This window comes from Meriones unguiculatus, chromosome 15 (genome assembly GCF_030254825.1).
Source record: "Meriones unguiculatus strain TT.TT164.6M chromosome 15, Bangor_MerUng_6.1, whole genome shotgun sequence".
Classification (NCBI taxonomy): domain Eukaryota; kingdom Metazoa; phylum Chordata; class Mammalia; order Rodentia; family Muridae; genus Meriones; species Meriones unguiculatus.
The window spans coordinates 53,597,668-53,618,689 of NC_083362.1; the positions used below are offsets into that span (position 1 = coordinate 53,597,668).

Genomic DNA, 21,022 nt, shown 5'->3' on the forward strand with positions numbered 1-21,022 from the left:
GTCGTTTAAAGACTTATGCCCAGCGTTGTTTAGTTTTGGGACATATCTGCATCCTTCGAAGTCTGTGATAGAAACACTTTGAAAACTTCAAAACTCTTTTTCCATAGCAAAAATAAATTGTTGAAATAAACAAGCAGAGAGGACATGTAAGAGTTGGAATCTCCAGGGACGCGACCTTCTCTCCAAATATCTAGGGTTGGAATTGGGCATACACATACATACACAAGAGGAGGGTGAGGCAAAGATGTTCTCCAAAAGAACGTCTTCAGTTATGCCTGTATCTGTTGCTATGGAAACAAAATGGCACTTTCCACATAGACCCACCCCTTTGAGCCACCCTGTTCTGCCCTTTAAGAGGTCGTCTGTATCTAAACTGCTTCGTATAATGTTCTGAGCCAATCCTGCTGTGATTTCCTAACTTCACATTGTTCACAAGTCTGTCGCCTTGTGTCGTTTGATAGCAAGTATAACTGACATGTGGACATCTACCAATACTGAGCCTATTCCAGCTGTGCACGGCAATAGCAAAAACATACATAGACAACCAGAAGGGCGATCGTTTCGCCCTCCTCTATTTGCCTGCCGTCTCCTTAACTACACACGGGAATGTCCTGGCATTTACACAGCCTTTGAAAAGATCTGAAGGAAACAGCACTGTGCAGGAATCTCCTGGTTGCTGGGAGAATGGAACCTGTGTGGTCCTGGATGCGATAAAGATGGGCGCTTGGTTCACTGAGCTCAAGGTACAATAAAACCGTCTTATTAAATGTGTTAGAACTTTCTGAGCTCTCAATACAAACTGGGGAGGTTAACATTTCACCCCTCCCCCAGGCTAAAACCATGGGAAGTAAATACACAGTTCTGCTCTGTCGTGAGTATGTCTGACTCTCAGAATGGATGTACTTGCAGAGAGTATTGGATGATCCATGTGCCGTTCAGGAGTCCTCCCACAAGCAGTCCGCATAACATGGTAAATGTAGGCTGCTTCCCGCCTCTGGTCATCCATGTGCCTCACGAACCACACAAACGGAAGAATACCTCCCACGAATTCCCAATAAAAACCGTGAGACTAAATAGAAAAATAAAAAGTACAAGCTCTAAATTTGTATATTAACGTATATCAAAAAATACCACCAGCTTATGAACCATGAAGAAAGGAAAGGGGGTTCTCACCTCTTTGAGTATTACTATGGGCTTTCATAAAACGTTCAGAATGCATTTGAATTAAGTACTGTTTGAGGACTGACTTTGTATCTTGAAGAGAATTTTCTAATGCTCTGATGTGGTTTTCTTTTTCCTTTTTCTGTGTGTGCGTGTGCGTGTGCGTGTGCGTGTGTGTGTGTGTGTGTGTGTGTGTGTGTGTGTGTGTGTGCGCGTGTCTTGCCTGGTTGTTAACGTAGGGTCAGAGCCAATTCGCAGAGCTGGAAAGAGTGGCACCTCAACACCTACCACTCCTGGATCCACTGCAATCACCCCTGGCACTCCCCCAAGCTACTCTTCACGCACCCCAGGCACCCCTGGGACTCCCAGCTACCCCAGAACACCAGGAACCCCCAAATCTGCTATCTTGGTGCCCAGTGAGAAGAAGGTCGCCATCATCCGCACTCCTCCAAAGTCCCCAGCCACTCCCAAGCAGCTTCGGCTGATTAACCAGCCCCTGCCAGACCTGAAGAATGTCAAATCCAAAATCGGCTCAACTGACAACATCAAATACCAGCCTAAGGGGGGCCAGGTAAGAGCTCCATGAGCACACACGTGATGTCAGAAGCTCAGTCCCATTCACTGTTAAGTTGCTTTTCATGCCTTAGAATCTGATGATCTTGTGTCCAGGAAAGGGAGATGTCACAGGGTCACTGGCTGCCACTCATTGCTGAGTCTGGATCTTGTCTGGAGAATCAAGTTTAGAAAATACATTGAAAATCAGTTGATATGTCATTTCCTTCTGGTCATTAATGGTTACTGGTTTTGGCCTAGCCATACATGCAAGGATCCTTTAGTTAACTTCTGAATGGGTCTCTGCAGCGTTGTAGATTTGGATCTATTAAAGTTAGCTTATGATAAATACAGTTTTGAATTTTCTCTTTTGGGTTCAGACCATGTCCTCACCTACTTCTTAACTTTAGTGATTTCAATTTTTAACTTCTTCCTTCATGAGCAATGGTATCTTATGTTATGTTTTACCATTTCCTTATCTTTATTTCAGAATCACAATGTGGTTTGTCAAATTGCTGCCTGCCTATTACTGCCTAGGTATTGCAAAGGGCAGGTGTTTTTTTCTTGACACTTAACAGACAACTCTATGTAGCTCTAGTAAATGGAAGTGTAGACATGGAAGAACAGCTGTATTATTGTGGAAAAGCTCTCTTTCCTCCTGCCAGCAGGTCTAGAGCTCATTTGCTTTCTAAGCAGAGGGCTCTTCATCCTGTTTTGGCCAGGATTGCCCTTGTACCATTCTTGGAAAAAAAATGGTATAAACATTGTTTAATATGTCTCATAGAATATTAACATACTATTGGATGGTTCAACTTCATAAAATTATTCTTGTAATGAAAAACAAAAAGCAGGGTCTGCCTTTGTCTCTGAACGAACACATAATGTTCCTTTGGATGCCAGAGTCCTCTGAATCTTAGTGCTCTTTCTATCGCTCGTCTACTTGTCTCCTATAATTTCTGCCTCTGATTTCTGATATCCATTCTTCTTGCCAAGAAAATTCTATCTTAGGAGGTTTCAGAGAAAGCTCTTGCTGAAGTGTGAAGCCTTCAAGCATTCCTGCCCACCGTCAGTACCAAAATTCCTTGCTGCTCCATCTTTAGCATCAGCTTTCATTGGGTTTTACAGTATAATTCTGTTCTAGGAAACCTGAGGGCTTAAGAAAAAAAAAAAATCAACCTATGAGCCAGGGAGGGGGATGGGGATGGGTTCTTTTAAGAGCTGCTGCAATAGTGTGGTCACAGACAAATACATTTTCGTGGGAAGGTGCTGTGAAAATGAGGTGTATATAACCTTTAATATAACCAAAAATATAACCCAAATCCTAACAAATAAAAAAAAGAACAAAAGTCATCTCGTTATTCTTATATTCATCAGTTTTACCCATATAAGAGAAGAAAACCTTTTGTATCATTTAGAAATAGCCATATGTTGCATTCTTAATAATTATTTGCTAATCATTTAGAAGAGTAACGAGTAAAATCAGTTTAATATATCATTAAGCTTAAATGGCAAGTTCTTTTTCATATTTTTTTATTATTACAGTTTATTCACTTTGTATCCCAGCTGTAGCCCCTCCCTCATCCCCTTCCAATCCCCCTCTTCCCTCTTCTCCTCCCACGCCCCTCCCCCACTCCTCCTCCCCCGAAATGGAAAGTTCTCTACTATAGCTTTTTATAAGCATGATGTCTACAACGAATGAACCTGTTTTCAGACAAGGTTTTGCTACAAAGCCCAGACGGCCTTTAACACTTCCGCCTCGGCTTGTAACATGCTGAGATTATAAAACCCTCATGTCCCCAGGTTCTCCTTCACTAAACATAGCTTTCTTTGTATCCCGGAGTACACTGATTTTTAAATTATCTATCTATCTCTTTTTTTTCTAAGTTTTTTTTTTTTTACAACTTATTCATTTTATATCTCCATTGTATCCCCCTCCCTCATCTCCTCCCAGTCCAACCCTCCCTCCCTCTTCTCCCTCCCCATCCCTTTCCCCTAGTCCACCGAAAGGGGGAGACTCTTGATTCACAAAAAAAATGTAAGTCATTTCTGTAACATCATATAGAGACTAAAGAGAAAAATGTAAAAAAGATAAAAGGACATTGATATCATTTCATAGAACTTGTATAAAATACGATTTTTCTTTTAGGGTTCCTAAATGTTACCCTACCCTTTCTATTGTTGTTTAAGCCATAGATTTGCAAGATTCTTTAAGATTAAGTCAATACAAAAAAAAAAATAGGTTGTCCATTTTCTTCTCTTTTTGTTTGTGTCCCCAGATCCACTCCAGATTGACCTCTTCTAAAGTTGGTAATTCATACAGTTGGTATAGAAATGCCTTATTTTTTTTATCTTATCCCCGAGATCCCCAGAGATAACGCTTAAGGGCTAGTTAAGACATATTAGCCAAAAATTACACCAAGAACAAAAATAGCTTCAAAATCATGATGTTATTTTTAAATATCTTCTTTCCCTGGGCCAGTGTCAGCCTGATGCAGAGCATCCTATCTCAGCCCCAGACAACTAGGGGGGAAAATCCACAAGAGAGAAATTATGCAGGACTTTTGTTGCAGAAACAGAATGTACTTCTTCACCAAGATGAGAAGCAGAGAGAAAATACTTGTTCTCTAATGTGTAGCGGATGGTATGAATTAACTAAATTTATAAACTGAGCTATCCTTACAGACTATATTTACCTCACAACACTGTCTGCGTTTTCCTCCTAAAGAACCCCCTGACACTGCATCTTCTCAAATACTAGGAACAAAGGAAGCCTGTGTGAGGAGGTTCACTGGAGAGTTTGACTAGAGGTTTTTGCTTTTCCTTTATAGGACGAATGGAAGGAAAATATCTTCTGTTAAGATGTCATAGAAATTATCAGGCCGATTTGTTAAAAGTCTCTAAATACACACCATTGGAAAAAAAAATCGAAACCACAGACATGCTACTTTCAGTTACAAATATATTATCTCTGAATTTTTGATTAAGCAGCAACCAATCCAGAATAATCAAAGAAGACAGACCAACCTGTACTTTGTGCAGAAACTAGGTTTGTAACGGTGGCATGCAGAAATTTGGCAACCTCATCACTGGTTGCTAAATAGAATATTTGCTGCTTTCTGGATGCGTAGCTTTTGTACTTGTGTTTCTTATCTCTTATATTAAAGTCTGGTTTCTGTCAGCAAAGAAGCTCAATGCAATTTAATGAGACACGCCAGAGCCTGATGGAATAGGTGATTCAGTAGACTATATGATGAGTTTTGCAGAAAGTAATATACTTTAATCCTCTCAATTCAAGCATAGGCTCATTCTACCAAGAAGGGGAAAAAAACAAAACCATGAATTTGCTGGAAAGAGTGAACTTGACTCATTTAACTCAAAGTATACTGCAACTATCTTATTAAATATTTTAAATTTTGAGAGGGAATGAGGGAGGGGGCAACAGCTGGGATACAAAGTAAATAAACTGTAAGTAATATAAAAAAATAAAAATTTAATAAAAAATATTTTAAATTGGAGCTATCTGTGGCCAGGTCCTCTATCTCAGTTTAATCTAAGTTCTAAGTTAACATTTGCCTTTTAAAAATTAGATTAAACAAATGCATAGCTTAATAAAATGTAAGCAGCTTGATGGAAACTTCTGTTCTACTTTTTCTGTAAATCAGGTTTTATATAAGGGCTTTGATTTATATGGATTTATATGGATATATATTTGATTAAATGTGTTGAGACATTTCTTATTTTTTCTCCATTCTCCATCACCTGAATCAATATCAGTTTAAAAACAGATGCTCTTCGGGGGGGTGGTATTACACACAGCATCATTCCAGCAATAGGGAAGCAACAACAGGAAGATTTCAAGTTCAAGGCCTGCCTGGGCTACATAGCGGGACCCTGTAAACAAAAACAGTACAAGTTATGTGCCCCTGGAACAGTTGCACATTACTAACAGAGCCAGTCAACAGAACCTGTTTTCTCCGGTGACACATTATTAGAGGAAGAGAGAAAGCAAAGCTGTGGCTGTGCCTGTGAATTTGGTTGATTGTCTTGAGAATTCATATCCTCAGTGTGCTGTTCTCAGATTAACTGATCCAAAGATAGTGGATTCTCCAAAAAAGAGTGAGGCAAAGTAAAAGGTGAAAGATTTATACAACCTGAAGAGGGGAACACACATGGTATAAACCCACTTATAAGTGGATATTAGCCACATAGTATAGGATAAACACACTAAAATCTATAGTCCTAAAGAAGCTAAACAACAAGGGGGGACCCTAGGGAAGAGGCTTAATCCTCATTCAGAAGGGCAAACAGGATAGATATTAGAGTGGGAGAAGTCAGGGAACAGGACAGGTACCTTCCACAGAGGGCCTCTGAAAGACTCTGCTCAGCAGGATATTGAAGCAGATGTTGAGACTCATAGCCAAACTTTTGGGCAGAGTGCAGGGACTCTTATGAAAGAAAGGGGAGATAGAAAGACCTAGAGGGCACTGGAGCTCCACAAGAAGAGCAACAGAACCAAAAAATCTGGGCCTAGGGGTCTTTTCTGAGACTAATACTCTAACCAAGGACCATGCATGGAGATAACCTAGAACCCCTGCACAGATGTAGCCCATGGCAGCTCAATGTCCATGAGGGTACCCTAGAAAGAAGAGCAGGGGTAATCTCTTGCCTGAACTCAGTTGTCTTCTCTTTGATCACCTCCCCTTACTAAATCCAGACAGTCCTGATGAGACCTGATAGGCTAGGGTCAGATGAAAGGGGAGGAGGACCTCCCTTATCAGTGGACTGGGGGGCAGGGGAGGAGAGGGGGAGAAAGGGAAAGGTAGGGGATGAGGGAAGGGGCTACAGCTGGGATACAAAGTGAAGAAACTGTAAATAATAATAAAAAAGAGTGAGGCAAAGAGAGCAGATAAGATTGTGTTCTCAGTCACATATGAAAGATCAAAAAGTAGGATTGACCATTGGTTTATGACAGAAGGACAAGAGAGAACAAGACATGGTGTCTAAATTTAGGCAGATTGGACAGTTTTTGCTTTGACTTCTCCTGTCTTCCTCTCCTGCCTTACTTTCATTTAATTATTTAAGGCTAAGGTAAGTGGCAAATAGATGAAAAATCAAATAACTTGTGAAGTTAAAATGGTGCCAATCACCCTAGTATAAAAGGAGGGACTATTCGCTGAAGTCCATTACATTATAATGAAAAGACTTACTCACTGATTGTATGTATTTCCTTTTGTTTATTAAAGCCATTGCTATCTCAAAATGGATGGCCCTTAGAGGAGTGGGCCTGTATTCAACAGAGATTGATAAACTGTAATTCAAGGGCTTTTTTTTTTTGTAGGTTAACAAAAATATTAGAGCCGTATTTGTAAATCTTAGTTATTCAAAGCTCTGAGAAAATTATTGCTTTGAATTAGCAAGACTGAAGTCTGTACTGCCCCATTTTTTTTGCTGTTCATTCAGCTGAAACAAGGACAAGAGCAGCCCAGCCCTCAGTATGCAGTGGGAGCTGAGCAGATTGTTTAGAAGTTAATTCATTTCAATGGCATGGTCTTCTAGTTCTTAGTATTTTCTAAAAATGTGCATTAATGGAAAACATTAATATGAAGAAATTATAGTGTATGACTGTGAAAGGACTCATTACCTGCTGATTTTCTAGAATTACAATGACTGCTGTGTTTACGAGTTCCTTCCACAATCTTTTGGGAGACTGTTTTGAAGTCTTGAAGTGTGTCAAATGACAAAACTTTCCAAGTTCCTCAGCATTGTCTATTCAGCACAATGTCTTATGTAATTAAAGTCTTATGTAATTCTACATTTGACATAAATTTATTTCAACTTAAATGACTACTTAAAGATATTTATTATTTATATTGATCTAAGTAATTCTGAGGACCTTATAGGCATGGCTAATTAAATTTCGAGTTAACAGTCATGGTTCTAAATACAAACGTGTTTTCATGAGAATATAAGCTTTTCAGATTCATAAGTCATTGAGGGGTATCATCAGCCTGGCCAACTTCCCATCTTCAGGACACCTGACATTCTTGCTTTTGTTTTATCCGGTGGTTTTTCAAGCAACCAGATCAACAGTTTCCATTCCATTGTACCTGTGGGGTGGGAAAGCCCTCAGAGAGAGGCAGGTGATTTTGTAATCGAAGGAGAGCGTCACTCTAAGCCGTGCTGAAAAATAGTCAACATCGAATGAGATGCTCATTTTTCTGAAAGGCCAATTGGAGGTCACCGTCCCCCTCCCTTTCATGGGGGTCTTCTTATGAAACAGACTCAGACAGGAGAAGGCAATGGGTTTGCAACTGAGCTCCGTGACTCCGGGGTGTTGGGAGACTGCACAGAGTCCTGGCTTTGGCACACACTCATATTAACTATATCTCAACAATGAGGCTGACACATGGTTCTTTACATAAAAGGCAGAAGCCTCAGTATGTATCTAAATAAACAAACAAGTAAATAAATTCCCCTGTTTCTAAGTAAATAAATTCTCCTCGTACAAGAAATTAAAGTTGGTAGCACAATGTATGCCTCAGGCTTGTATAGTTTTGTTAAAATTGTCCTTCAGGGATTTATCTTCTTTAGTTTTACAGGCTCATAACTACCAACATTTGCCCTTCTCCTGCCTTTTCCTAGAAGAGACCCATTTTTGGTGGGGGAAATGTTAGTTCCTCTAAAGGAACAGTTTATCATATATACAGAATATGGTGACAGGTTGTCACAATTAAATCGCCATGCCAAAATCCCACCAGAGTATCCAAAAATTAACTGTGTGCTTCTCAAACAAGGTAGAAGAACAGACAAAATTAGTAAGATTTTCAAACTTCTGATTAAATTTCTAATGAAATACTAACCTATAATTATTATGTACAGCCTCATAATTATATGACCTCTATCTGAATAAAAAGTCACCTATGCTAGTCAATGTCCAGTGTCTGAGTAAAATCGGAGAGAATAGAACCACCTTTAAACATTTACATTCAGCCATTATTTAGATTGATTATGTGTTTTGAAAATCACAAAAAATACCAAATAGTTAATTAAGCATTAGGGTCAAAAAGATAAATGCCACTGAACCTGGATTTCCGTTCTTGCAGTAAGTGAATCAGAGTCAATGTTTGACTTTTAATGACTTAGTGGTGAGTCACTTGACTTCAATGCTTAAACTGAAATTTGTGAAATAAAAGCAGAAATACATTTCATTCTCACAGATTAGTAAAATGGTTATATAAATTCCATTCCATTTCCAGAATTATTTAAAATGTTATTACTAGGCATAGTAAATCAATATGATTTGCCTTCTGAAACCAACTTATGTTTGAAGTTTTAAATGCAGTGGTCTCCACAGTGTTAAAAGTAACTACGTCCACAGCTTTTGTAAAACTCTTTAAGAGTGGGGCACATTTATTGGCAGCTGTACAACCTGCACTAAACTCACAGTTTTTACATTTGTTATGCCCTAGAGAGCAGCCTGGCCATCATGTCTTCTGAATTTAAATGTTGACAAGAAGTCCTTGCTTTGGGCTCCTGATGAGAGCTGCCAGTGATATTTCTCTACGAGGGACAAGCTATCTTGTTCATGTTAGACAGGCACTGTGAATTCAAACCTTGCCCAGCTAAAAATAGGGTTCTATGCCCTTTCGAATTTTAGATTCTTTTCTGCAAACACCCATAGCGTTGTTAATGTTCTCAAGAAGACTGTACATTTAAACTACAGTTATTTAGGCTTTGGATAGAGGATAAACTGTACCTTAAAGATACAACAATGTGATTTTTTTTTTAATCTAGGAGGGAGAAGTATCCAAAACAAACAAATAAAGGATAGCAATCAGAATAACAAAATGAAATCCTTCTTTCTATATTTATTTTGTTTGTCCTTCAAAACATGCCAAGTTCAAAAGACAGATGAAAGAAATTATGAGAGTTTTAGTATGTTACAACACAGTAATATTTCCCAGGTCCTGATTTGCTGTGGTTTTCAGGATGAATGCTTGACTTCTTGAATAAAGAAATAAAACATTTGCCTAAAGTCATGAGGCTGCAGCAAAGCCTGGATGACATCTGGATGACCTAACATATGCCAGCTGACTGATGGGCTCTGGTTTTCTTACCTTGGCAACTGGAAAGAGTGCTTCCCCATGGCCACTAATGGCTAATGGCTGCCCAGAAGCAGCTGCAAGAAGGAGGCCTTCAAAGGCCACAGCCATTGCCAAAGCAGACACAGGGGTTCCCTGTTAATGTTGCTGGGGAACCGGGAATGTTTTCATGAATGAGAATCCTGACTTGGAACTGTCAGCCAGACCAACCCTGAGCTTCTCTTACGCAGTATAAACTAACGGGCAAGAAGGACTGACACTGTGGGGCTGAGAGCGCTAGCATACCAACCTACCGTGTGCTGCTGGAGTAAACAAGCACCGCTGGGGTGCCAGCCTCCCCGTCACCCATGATCCAGCTTTATTTTTCTTTCATTCTTCTTCATTTCAGACTGTATCTATAGAGCTAGGACGCCTAACACTGGAAAGCTCTTAGAATCTGGGGGTCCAGGTAAATAGTGTCTCATAGTTCACGGTAGCGTAGCTTCTTTTCCTACATGGCCGTGGGCGGAAGGGAGTTGAGAGCCTCCGCAATACTCCCCATTCTAGCTCCCTCTGCCCAGTGTCTGGAAAGAAAAAACGTTGCCTCCGATTCCTTTTAGGTTAGGATTTTAAACAAGAAGATCGATTTTAGCAAAGTTCAGTCAAGATGTGGTTCCAAGGATAACATCAAACATTCTGCTGGGGGCGGAAATGTAAGTAGAAGCCTCCTCTGAGGAGGCTGCCCTGATTGTGTGGCACCTCCTGCATAGCCAGCACCTTCTTTCCTTCCTCACGTTCCTCGTGGCACATTACCTGCTCCACCGGTGCCATCTAGTAGGGTGGCCTGCTTTCTTGGTAACGGGCATCCCATTCTTTCCTGTCAGATCAGCTGAGAAAGGAAAGCTTGCTAGATGTGGCATGGCAAACTCTCTTCACCTGCTAACGGTTTTCTGGCCTTTTTCAGCCATCGAGGTACTTCTACTGGTGTCTTTGTTCCTCTGAAAAAGTGAGCCAGGCTCATACTTTTCTAATACCATTACTGTTGAGGCAAAGACCAGTATATATGAAAGTGCTCAGAGTAATACTGTCCATCCTCCACGGCTCATTATGGAAGTCAGGGTAGCTTTGGGAATAATACAATAATAATAACACAATAATACAGAATTGGCAAAACGTAGCTCATCTATAATTCAAAGTGAAAAGACTGTGGTTCTAGCATACATTCTGTCCTATGGGATTTTTCCCGTCTCTTTCATTTAGTGTAAATAATATCTTATGAGAAGAGATGAATACTGAATTCATACCTGGTACATGTTGGTTGAGGCAAAGTTGAAGTATTCAATTAAATTCAAGCTAAAGAAAGCATGGTTCCTTATAAAATAGGATAATTGCAACACGTGACTCAAGCTGACTCTATTTTTCCGCCATCTAAACATGGGACGCTGATCATCTGTGACTTAAGTAATGGACAGGATGTCAGAGCCTGAATCTTCGATAGTCTAGGATTCCTCTGCCTTCTCACTCTTCCGCTGGGCAGAAATGGATTTAAGTGCTAAAAAGAAAAATATGTCACCCGACAATCAAAGCAGATTGAGCAAAGTGGACTCCGCCATGGGAATCCCACAGGGTGTTTTCTGGGCTCCTTCATGGATGCTGGTCTGTGCCTTGGGATCAAGATCCACACTGACTCAGTTTTTCTCCTGAATATAAGTGTATATAACATCACATGCTCTTCCACAGAAGAAGCTCTGGTCCAGCTTATTCCCTTGAGAGTAGCGGAAGATGGACCTTGCTGTCCTAAATGGCAAATGCCTTTGGTTCCTATACAGCAGAATGACCTTATACTAAGATAGAGTAGGAGCTTCCAACCCACAAGACAGTAGCTTGAAGCTTTCCTTAAGAGAGGACTCGTTTGTTTTATTGAGCACATTCCCTGTGGAATTCTTCTATTCTTACATTCTTCCAGTGTTGATGGACACTGGACCATTCCAATAGGCAATGGAAAACTGCTTCAGATATAGACAGATGAAACATTTTTTTTATTATTTCAATATTTTATTCATGTAAATGTTAAATAATAAGCCATTTATTTCATTTACAAATTAGAGAGTAATCACATTCTTTTTCATGTGAAATGAAAATGTATATGTGATCTAAATGTAAGGAAACATTTTAATGAAACATAAAAGCAAGAAAAAACAGTATCATTTTCTAGCTCTGCGTGCAAGAAAAATTTCACTTAGCTAAGCTAAGAGAGCAGTTTAGGAAAGATCACTTAGAATTTTCTTCTGTCTTTGTACTGGTCTTGTTCCTGTGAGCAGCGTTAGTGACTTCCATATAAAAGCCGCTTTATAAGAAATCATCCATCCATCCTCCTCTTGGCTCTTTGCTATGGAGAAGTTTAACATAGTGGGGCTTTTTTTCCGAGGATGCTTGCCTTATTAATACAAATGTTCCTGTACTTTTACTGTGTTATCTGTTCTCTACTAATGAAACTTCTATTCCAGGGTTTTCACTTATTCGGGTTCTTCTTTCCAGTTTCAAATAGGGGAACAGATGGGAAGTTGCGTGTGTGTGTGTGTGTGTGTGTGTGTGTGTGTGTGTGCACATTTCTGAATGTGAGGTACATGTCCAGATTTATATGTAAGCTTGGGGTAGGGGGGCCTCCCATGTCTAAACTATCTTAAGCTCATTTTCTGTGATTCACACAGGTACAGATTGTTACTAAGAAGATAGATTTAAGCCATGTGACATCCAAATGTGGCTCTCTAAAGAACATCCGTCACAGGCCAGGTAAAAAAAAAATAAGATATTTGCAATAATTTAAGAATACTTAAGAAGAAGTAGACAGACAAAAATGTTCTTGATAGTTTTTGTGAAAAACCTGAGTGAAAAAAAATGTTTCAAACTCTTGATACTTCATACTTTTATTATTAAAAACTTAAGTTCAAACTATCGAAGCATCAGTGAACCTAATTACCTGGAAGAGACCATGTGGCTAAAACAGGCACAGACACTGGGGTTCTTTCAGAACATACGGACTACTGTATACATCAAGCTTTACAGATGGGAACAGTGGCCAAAGACAGGATTTCCAAATATTTTTCCTAAAATTAGGTTTTCTGCATTAGATCAAATAGGATTGAAATCACAGCAGAAGAAAGTCGTTGATCTAACTCAGTCCTGCAAGCCTTTCTTGAGTAATTAAGCACTGGGAATCCTCAGGAGGTTACACTGCACCCCAACACACTTGGCACCTTCTTGTCCTTTTAGGGTATCTCACAGGGTAGTACTCTGAGGTAGAAATTACAATTTCCACCTGCGTGGTGGCCTCCTCATTTCAAAAGCATAAGTATGAGGTAAGTCGTCATTGCTCTGAGGATCACAAATAATTTATTTGTGCTAAATTCCACTTCCAGACATATATGATAATAGAAAACTGTCAAATGTCTTATGCTTTTGAAGATAATTTGACACTCTACAACTTATAGGATACCATTGGACTACAAAATGGCAACATAATTGGCTTTATTTTAAATAATCTAGTCATATGTTTGGCATCTTAACATATAAACCAAATGTAGATTTGGTAGATTAATTACCATCTCGAATATCGTCAAAAATGAGATCTAGCAACAACTGAGTTGAGACTTTGGGACAGGAAAGGATGAAGACTTTTGATTGGATACAAAGATGGGCAGAACAAGTCTCAACATGAACCATCGCATTGGAAATAGTTAGAAATAAGTCTTCACTGTGCCAAAGGGTGTTCATGACAAAGCGAGGAGATTGGATCTTTGTACGTGGAATCTGCATTGCTATGTGCAGAGCTGCTCCAGGGGGTCTGTCTTCTCTGCTCATGAGCCACAGGAGCATGTCTTTTAGCTTAGATCTTCAAAGTCCCCTGTCCATAGGTGCTTTACCACTGCACAATTGACTTGTACTGTACAGTTTGTAACCTAGCTGAGGTATTTTTGCCACATTGCCAATTTTCTTGCAGAATGCAAAAGAAAATGTTGGTTTCTTTGATTCAGGACAGATGGAATTAGTCAAATTCACCTGGATTTTGGATGCTCATTAACCATCACAGAGATAAAGAACTATTCTGTGTATGAATTACTGGACATAAAAGACTATTGTCACAGACTCCCACTTATTTCTAAATCTGGTTCCTCTATTATAATCAGAGGATGACTAAATTCATAAAGAACATGTCAGCATGGTGATCCTTGACAACAGCAATCTTTTCACAAAGCCGCTGTGAGAAAGTGCATTCTTAAAGTGTACACCAAAAGCAAAGAAAACAGCTCAACACCTGAAGGCACAAATCAAAATACCGACATTTCACTTTAAGTCCTGATGAAGATTATAGTTTTTCATAATTACTGCTCATGGTGAATGTCAAAGTGTTTTAAAGCCAGAGGCGTATATATGTAAATCCAAATGGGCTTCTCTAAATGTTACACATAAAATTGTCTAGCAGGACACCAACAAAGCTAGCCTGTGCAAGCATCCTTTGTTGGGTGTTGTTTGTGTCAGTATATCATTTTCCTTTCCTTTTAAGAAAAAGTTCAATAGCATTTTAACTGAACTATGTTGACACAGCATACAAAGAAAGGAATCTTAAGAGAGCAATTTCCTCCAAAGATTACCAGAAAAACAGAAAAAATAAGATTCTGAGGCAGTAGTCCTTAGATGAGAGCCCCAACATCCTCCACTCCTAACCAAGACAACCACATTTACATGAATCGCTAAGACTGATGCTAAACCCATCACAACCAACAAGTGAGACCCACAGCCTAGGTAAAGTCAATAGTCTAGCATTCTGTATTAAAGGGGAAGCAGTAGAGGACCCAACTCCTGACATAAAATGGGTCTCTTACATAAAATGGCTGCTTCCCAGCTTGTTCTCTGCTTCCTTTACTTGCTCACATACATCAAGCTTTCCTAAAGCCCAGGCACACTTGCTTAGGGAAGGTTCTACCCGCAGTAGGCTGGGCCCTCCCACATCAATCAGCAAACAAGACAATCTCTAACAGACAGTTACCACAGGCCAGTCTGACCTGGACAAGCCTTCCATTAAGGTTCCCTCAGATAACTTTAGGTATGTCAGGTTAACAGCTGAAGCTGTCCAGGAGTTGCACCAACCCACCCTAAAACGTTTCGGGATGAGGGGCTTGTCATCGTGAAGACTGATAAAAAACAGTTTCATTTCCATTTCATTTGTTCCAATAAAAAATAATAGATTAACCGTCTGAAATTTTAGAAAGGATGCAATATGGTATTTTCATTGTTGTGTTCGAGGTTTTATCATAACAAGAAAACCTCTCTGGATTCTAAGGCAGGCATTGATAAGGAGGTAATATATGAGGCAATCTGGTTCAGTGGTATAGGCAGGATGTCATTATGTTGGATGGTAAGGAGAAATGGTACGGACTGAAAATGCTAACAGGTTCCTCTCATGTGTGGGTTAGGATAAAAAAAACGTAAACATCTCTGGCATTCTATATGGTCCATCCTTTGGTGAAGGTAATGTTTTATAAATACAAGACTTCATTTCAGGAAGACACTTACAAGGCTCTTTCCTCTTGAAGGTGGTGGCCGTGTGAAAATTGAGAGTGTAAAACTGGACTTCAAGGAAAAGGCCCAAGCTAAAGTTGGTTCACTTGACAATGCTCACCATGTACCTGGAGGTGGTAATGTGAAGGTAAGAGATGAGGCCATGAACCAGTCACATGCTTGTGCAAGCATATTTTTTATGAACTATTCTTTTTAAATTTTTTGAGGTTATGGTATAATATAATTATGCAATTTCCTCCTTCCCTTTCCTCTCTCTGAAACCTTCTTTCTTTTTCAAATTCATGGCTATTTTTTGATTAGCTGTTGTTTCATACATATATGTATGTTTGTGTGCATATATGTTCCTAAACAGGAGAACCCACAACTACCACATTAGTAACCCAGCATAATGTTCTGAAATAGCTTGATCAAAATGGATCTCTGGCTAAAGGACTTCTCAAACAGAAAGGAGGGGTGCTGAACTAAATAGACATCCTATTCTTAACAGCTGGGGGACACAGGGAAAGAGCTGGTGCCAGGGGATGATGCTTGCGTTAATGAGGACTACTGTTTCTCCTTCACAGATTGACAGCCAAAAGTTGAACTTCAGAGAGCATGCAAAGGCCCGCGTAGACCATGGGGCTGAGATCATCACACAGTCCCCAAGCAGGTCAAGCGTGGCATCCCCCCGACGGCTCAGCAATGTCTCCTCTTCTGGGAGCATCAACCTGCTCGAATCCCCTCAGCTTGCCACTTTGGCTGAGGACGTCACTGCTGCGCTTGCTAAGCAGGGCTTGTGAATACTTCTCCTTTAGCACTGGAGAAATATTTAGGCATGAGCTCTTGGCAGGAGTGGGCTCTGAGCAGGTGTCACATTCATTCTCTACAAACCATAGATAAATAATCTCATCCCCCAAACTGTAGTAATTGTTACAATTTTATATTAAAAAAATGAATAGTATATGCAGAAAATGACCTGATTTCCATCCGCAACAGAAACACATGGCTTTACATGGATACAATTGGACAATTATTTTCGCTCTGCTCTGTTTTGCATGGAGTATTATTATTATTATTATAATTTTTAAAAATTGCATTTTTACCTTTCATGTGCCTGAAGGCTATCCAATACATTCTGAAAGGCCTTGTTAAAAATCCAAGCTGCTCATTTCACTATTCTGTTTATGGTTGAAAATATTAAAAACTGCCCATTGTCACTTACTACAGGTTAAATGAAATCAAGGAGTCTGATTGCAGGAAGGAAAGAGCATGTGAGAAACACATTTTTTTTTAAAAGTGTTATTTTGTATAAATGGGAAGAAAGATGTAACTAAGTTATTAACATTTGGGACCTGGATGATTATATCAGAGTATACCATTCCAATAAATTATTTAACTAAAAGCTAGATATAAAGCATCTGAGCTGCGGTTGAAGAAGTAGTGTCAAAGTGCATCTCTCAAGAGTGATGCACTTTAGGATGGGCTTGTGTCTGATTAGAATGTAAGTTGATTGGCTAGATTTGTGTCCACACAATCAGTTTCACACCCCCATTTCATCTGTTTGATACAGTATTATAGATATAAATATATATATATATATTTCTCTGTGGCCATTTGTGATACTTCCTCATATACTTGAATATGATACATCTTTATTCACAGTATCTGTGTCTCCTGCACCCTTTGGTGTTGCGATTTTAGGTATGTGTGAGTAGATGTTAGCAGGGTTCTCTCTCCCTATTTAAAACTACATTTTAAAAAGATGAAACGTTTTAGCATGAAGTTTGCTTCTCTGTAACAACTTAAAGCTGTAACCCTGTTTCAGTGGCAGAATCAAGTCTCTCCCGTGATGCTAGAAATTTTTATTTTTCTTTGCTCTCACCGACATGGAGTTTGTGGAGTGGGTCCAGTTATACATAGAAGGGTTACAGACTGTTGGTTCAAGGATCATGGATTGATCTCATGTTCAGCCACAGAATAACTGGGTTTTATTCCTATAACCATTCATGAAACCGATTCCTTATTATTTGTTTCCTCTCTTCTTTTTCTTGTTTCCATTTGCTAAAGTTGAAACCAGGAATATGATTTTGTATATGTTCTCCTGTTTTCCAAATAGTATCTGTTGATTAAATTCTCTGATATTTGGCTTCCAAACCCCAAAGACCCCTTGATCAAAAAAAGGCAACATATTAAAAAGATACATACATTAAAAACTTTGAGACACAGATACCTAAGTTCATCGCTCCAGGATTCCACATCGCCATCTGTACAGGAACATGGTATGACTTATTTATCAGTAAATATTATTCTTCTTATTTCAAATGCAGTCTAGACATCACAATTCAATTAATTCAATTTAAAAATAATACTTTATGAATAAGCAATAGTCAATGGCCCAAAATAGAGCAAAGCATCATCAAACCGGGTGGACTTTTTTCTTAATATTTTATTTGTTCTTTTTCCTGCTCAGGATTGGTAGATTGACTCTGAAGAGTTAAATGTGAGAAATTGGCTAGGTTATTTTTATGTCTGTGAAACAAACCAAGCCCTGAAAATAAAGGAGAAGGTGAATATGAGCAGGACAGAGAGGTGTCGGAGTATCCAAAACAGAAGGCAAGGTGATGCAAAACTGGAGAGAGACAGGTGGCGTTTTAGTGACCTATGGAGTATTATGGCCAATGGAAAGCCACATGGAAAACTTAGCATCAACCCGAGACTATCTTCTCAGATAAGAGGCTGAACACACACACACACACACACACACACACACACTCCAAAAACATGTGTTTGTTTTTAAATTGGTTCTTTTTGAAATAATTTGAAAACTACTGAATAATGTTTGTTTTCAATTCATCCGTTACCTTCTCTCAAAATGCACAAGGAACAGAAAAAGATAATTGTGTGTGAAGAAGAACAGTCTTTTCTTACATGTTTTGATAGTGCTAGATATGGACTGAAGTTATCTAGGAAGAAAGAAGTGAATGGATAATTAGTGTGGTCTTAAACTATAAGGAAAATAATTCCAGCCTAGTTTATCATAAAAATTAAGAGTAAGAGAATGTTTTCTAAGTGTTAAAATTTAATTTCTTAGAACGTGTGTTGGAAATGAAATGAGATTATGTAAGCCCCAATGTTAATAGATCTGGCACTAAAATAATCATTTATTTCTAATGTCAAGACAATTATAATGAATACAAGTTCCTGTTTTATGTGGAAATGTGATTCTATATCAAGTTGACACCACACGAAGGATCTGAATTTTTGGACCAGACAGAGACAGAGAAAGGCACAGGCTACAACCATTTTCTTATGGGAATCTGGGATGGATCCCACCGTACCTACTCTCTTAAGATAATGACTCAAATTAAGCTTTTTGCACACCACTTCTGTGGGGATACACATACGCTGATCTAGAAATGAAAGCTTCACGGTTCCATTTCTAGATCCACTAATGCCAGTTTCTCTTGGGCCCCGGCCTTTGAGAACCTGTTTAAGAATACGTAAGTATCCAGAGCTCTGAAGAGTTTGAAGGCCGACTTTTCCAGTGAACTCATGCACTCTGGGTCTCCTGCGCCTGAAAATTGGGTACCTTGCAACAATGCGGGAAGGATCCGAGCTTATGATGAGTTTCAAAGGCCGTGTTCATTTAGGAACTAACTCTCTCTGGATCCACCTGCTGAGTTCCAGCAGGATGAGGGGCTGAAATCCCACCCATAGGAAAGATGCCTGTGCAATTCCAGTTCAGTTTGGCTGAAGGTAGCTGAAGGAAGAGGTCCAGGAAACAGAAAAATAGACCCCGGTTGGCCTTCTCCACACACACACACACACACACACACACACACACACACAGGTGGCGTAGAAGGGAGGTCAGCAGCCGAACGGAGCATCATGTCAGCAGTAGTAAAGGAATAGTCTAAACATGCATGCTTCTGCCGTAGCTGCATTTAGAGTCTTCCTCTTATTTTTCATGCCGCAGGAAAGAAAGGAGATGATTTGTAGTAGAAGTAGCGAAGAAAAGTAGATTAATCGGTTGGAGAGGCAAATTTCAGGCATTTCTTCAAAGACGGATATGCTAAAATCAGCACTGGTGTTTGTGGTTTTTACACCTAGAATTTTGAGCCTGAACATGTAGAATGAGGCCAAGAGTCCTCTGTAGGGAAAAGATTTTTTTTCAACCCCCCAAAAAATGCCAATCATGAAAGTCCACTTCAACTTTAGCAAAAAGGAAAGAAATTTTTTTCAACACAAAGTGTACTCTGTATGCTGGGATCCCAAGGTTCTGACACACCACTACAGATCTGTGGGGGGGTCTTTCTTCTGATAATTCTAGAGCCTGTTACCATAGAAAGGCATTTCTTCAATGGCTGGTTGTAGTTAGTTCATGTTTTTCAATCAATTTGCAAATGTATTTGTTGCTGTATAGTGATTGTTTTGCAAAATAAAATTGCTTGTCACCTAACTACAAATTTGAGATTTGAAAAAAAAAATTGTTTCTTTATCTCTGGAGGGAAAAATAAGTGTGTGTGTGTGTGTGTGTGTGTGTGTGTGTGTGTGTGTGTCCTGTGATATATACATGTACACACAAATTATTTCATTCAATCAAGCAGAAACTAAGGTTTAAAGGCCACAGTTATCTATCAGATTCCTTTATGTGGTGTCAGTCTCTACAGAAGGCAATTCTATATTACCTAACAAATGTTTTGTTGTCGTTTTTGTTGTTTTGTTTTTACGACTGGGCATCAGTTCAAGGGCAGTATGCACACCAGAGAAATGTTCTACCTCTGAGCTAGATCACTAGTGGACATCTGGTTTTCTATTCTAAGAGAATAGTATGAGTGAGGCCCAAGACTTATTTAAAAAAAAATCTTACAAAATTAGGAGTAACTGCTTGAAAAAGTAAGAATTGATTCTATGCCAAACCCAATTCACCCCTTCTTAGAGTCCAGGGGGATGTTTTACAGATCATACAATCCACATCCCTCAAACAACATGGCTTTCAGCTGACCATCATTCCGGGGGCTGTTTTCTGAGGGGGGAAAACATTTACACTTCCCACACTTGGGACCCAAACAGAAAACATAGTCACATGACACAACTGAGTTTCTGAAAAAACCAGAAACTTCCATTTCATGTGGTTTTTCTTACGGAAACTGCAGGAACCACAAGTTTTGAGCTCATCGGAGTGTTAATGATGAGGACCAGGGACCAAGGAGGCATGGTGGGTCTCCTCAGGCCAGTCACAGACGGAAGTACTAAGCAATAGCTGTGTCCCCAAGGGGTGACTTGGGGTTTAAAATGCATATGGTAAAACCTTTTATGGTCCTTATTGAAATTGTTCCTGCCTTAACCCACACCAAAGCCCAACTGTCATAGCCATTAACAATATTGATTTTTCTACTTATTCAGTGATCACAACAGGTATTCCTTTAACTTATTCTAAGGCCTAAGTGTAGTAGAAGTTTGATTTTTGTTATAAGCACACGTGTAGAATGTAGGAATGCTTTTAGTTTATCCACAGCTGATAACAGCCTGGAGAGGGCATGTGTTCTTTGTCAGTTGCCTTCAGTGCCATGTAGCTTTCTTAGAAGCTGTAGGTTTTTTCCTGCTGCCACACCATTACATTTAATTTCCCTGCAATTATCACAAGTCTAAATGTCAGCTTAATCCTT

At 39.4% G+C, this 21,022-nt stretch overlaps 1 protein-coding gene across 42 annotated transcripts in view; it reads left to right on the forward strand.

Moving 5' to 3' along the window:
* Window positions 1–19,812, forward strand: part of Map2 (microtubule associated protein 2) — a 268,475-nt gene extending 248,663 nt beyond the window's left edge. For 22 of the 42 annotated variants that reach the window (XM_060368529.1, XM_021660121.2, XM_060368534.1 and 19 more), the window contains 4 exons: window positions 1,401–1,732; window positions 12,506–12,587; window positions 15,389–15,501; window positions 15,938–19,812. In XM_060368529.1, coding sequence (XP_060224512.1) covers window positions 1,401–1,732; window positions 12,506–12,587; window positions 15,389–15,501; window positions 15,938–16,153 — 743 coding nt within the window. In that variant the 3' untranslated portion in view covers window positions 16,154–19,812. Of the gene's footprint in view, window positions 1–1,400; window positions 1,733–10,414; window positions 10,508–12,505; window positions 12,588–15,388; window positions 15,502–15,937 lie in introns of all 42 variants that reach the window. The other 20 variants (XM_060368502.1, XM_060368527.1, XM_060368506.1 and 17 more) reach the window with 1 other exon arrangement.
* Window positions 19,813–21,022: the final 1,210 nt, after the last annotated feature.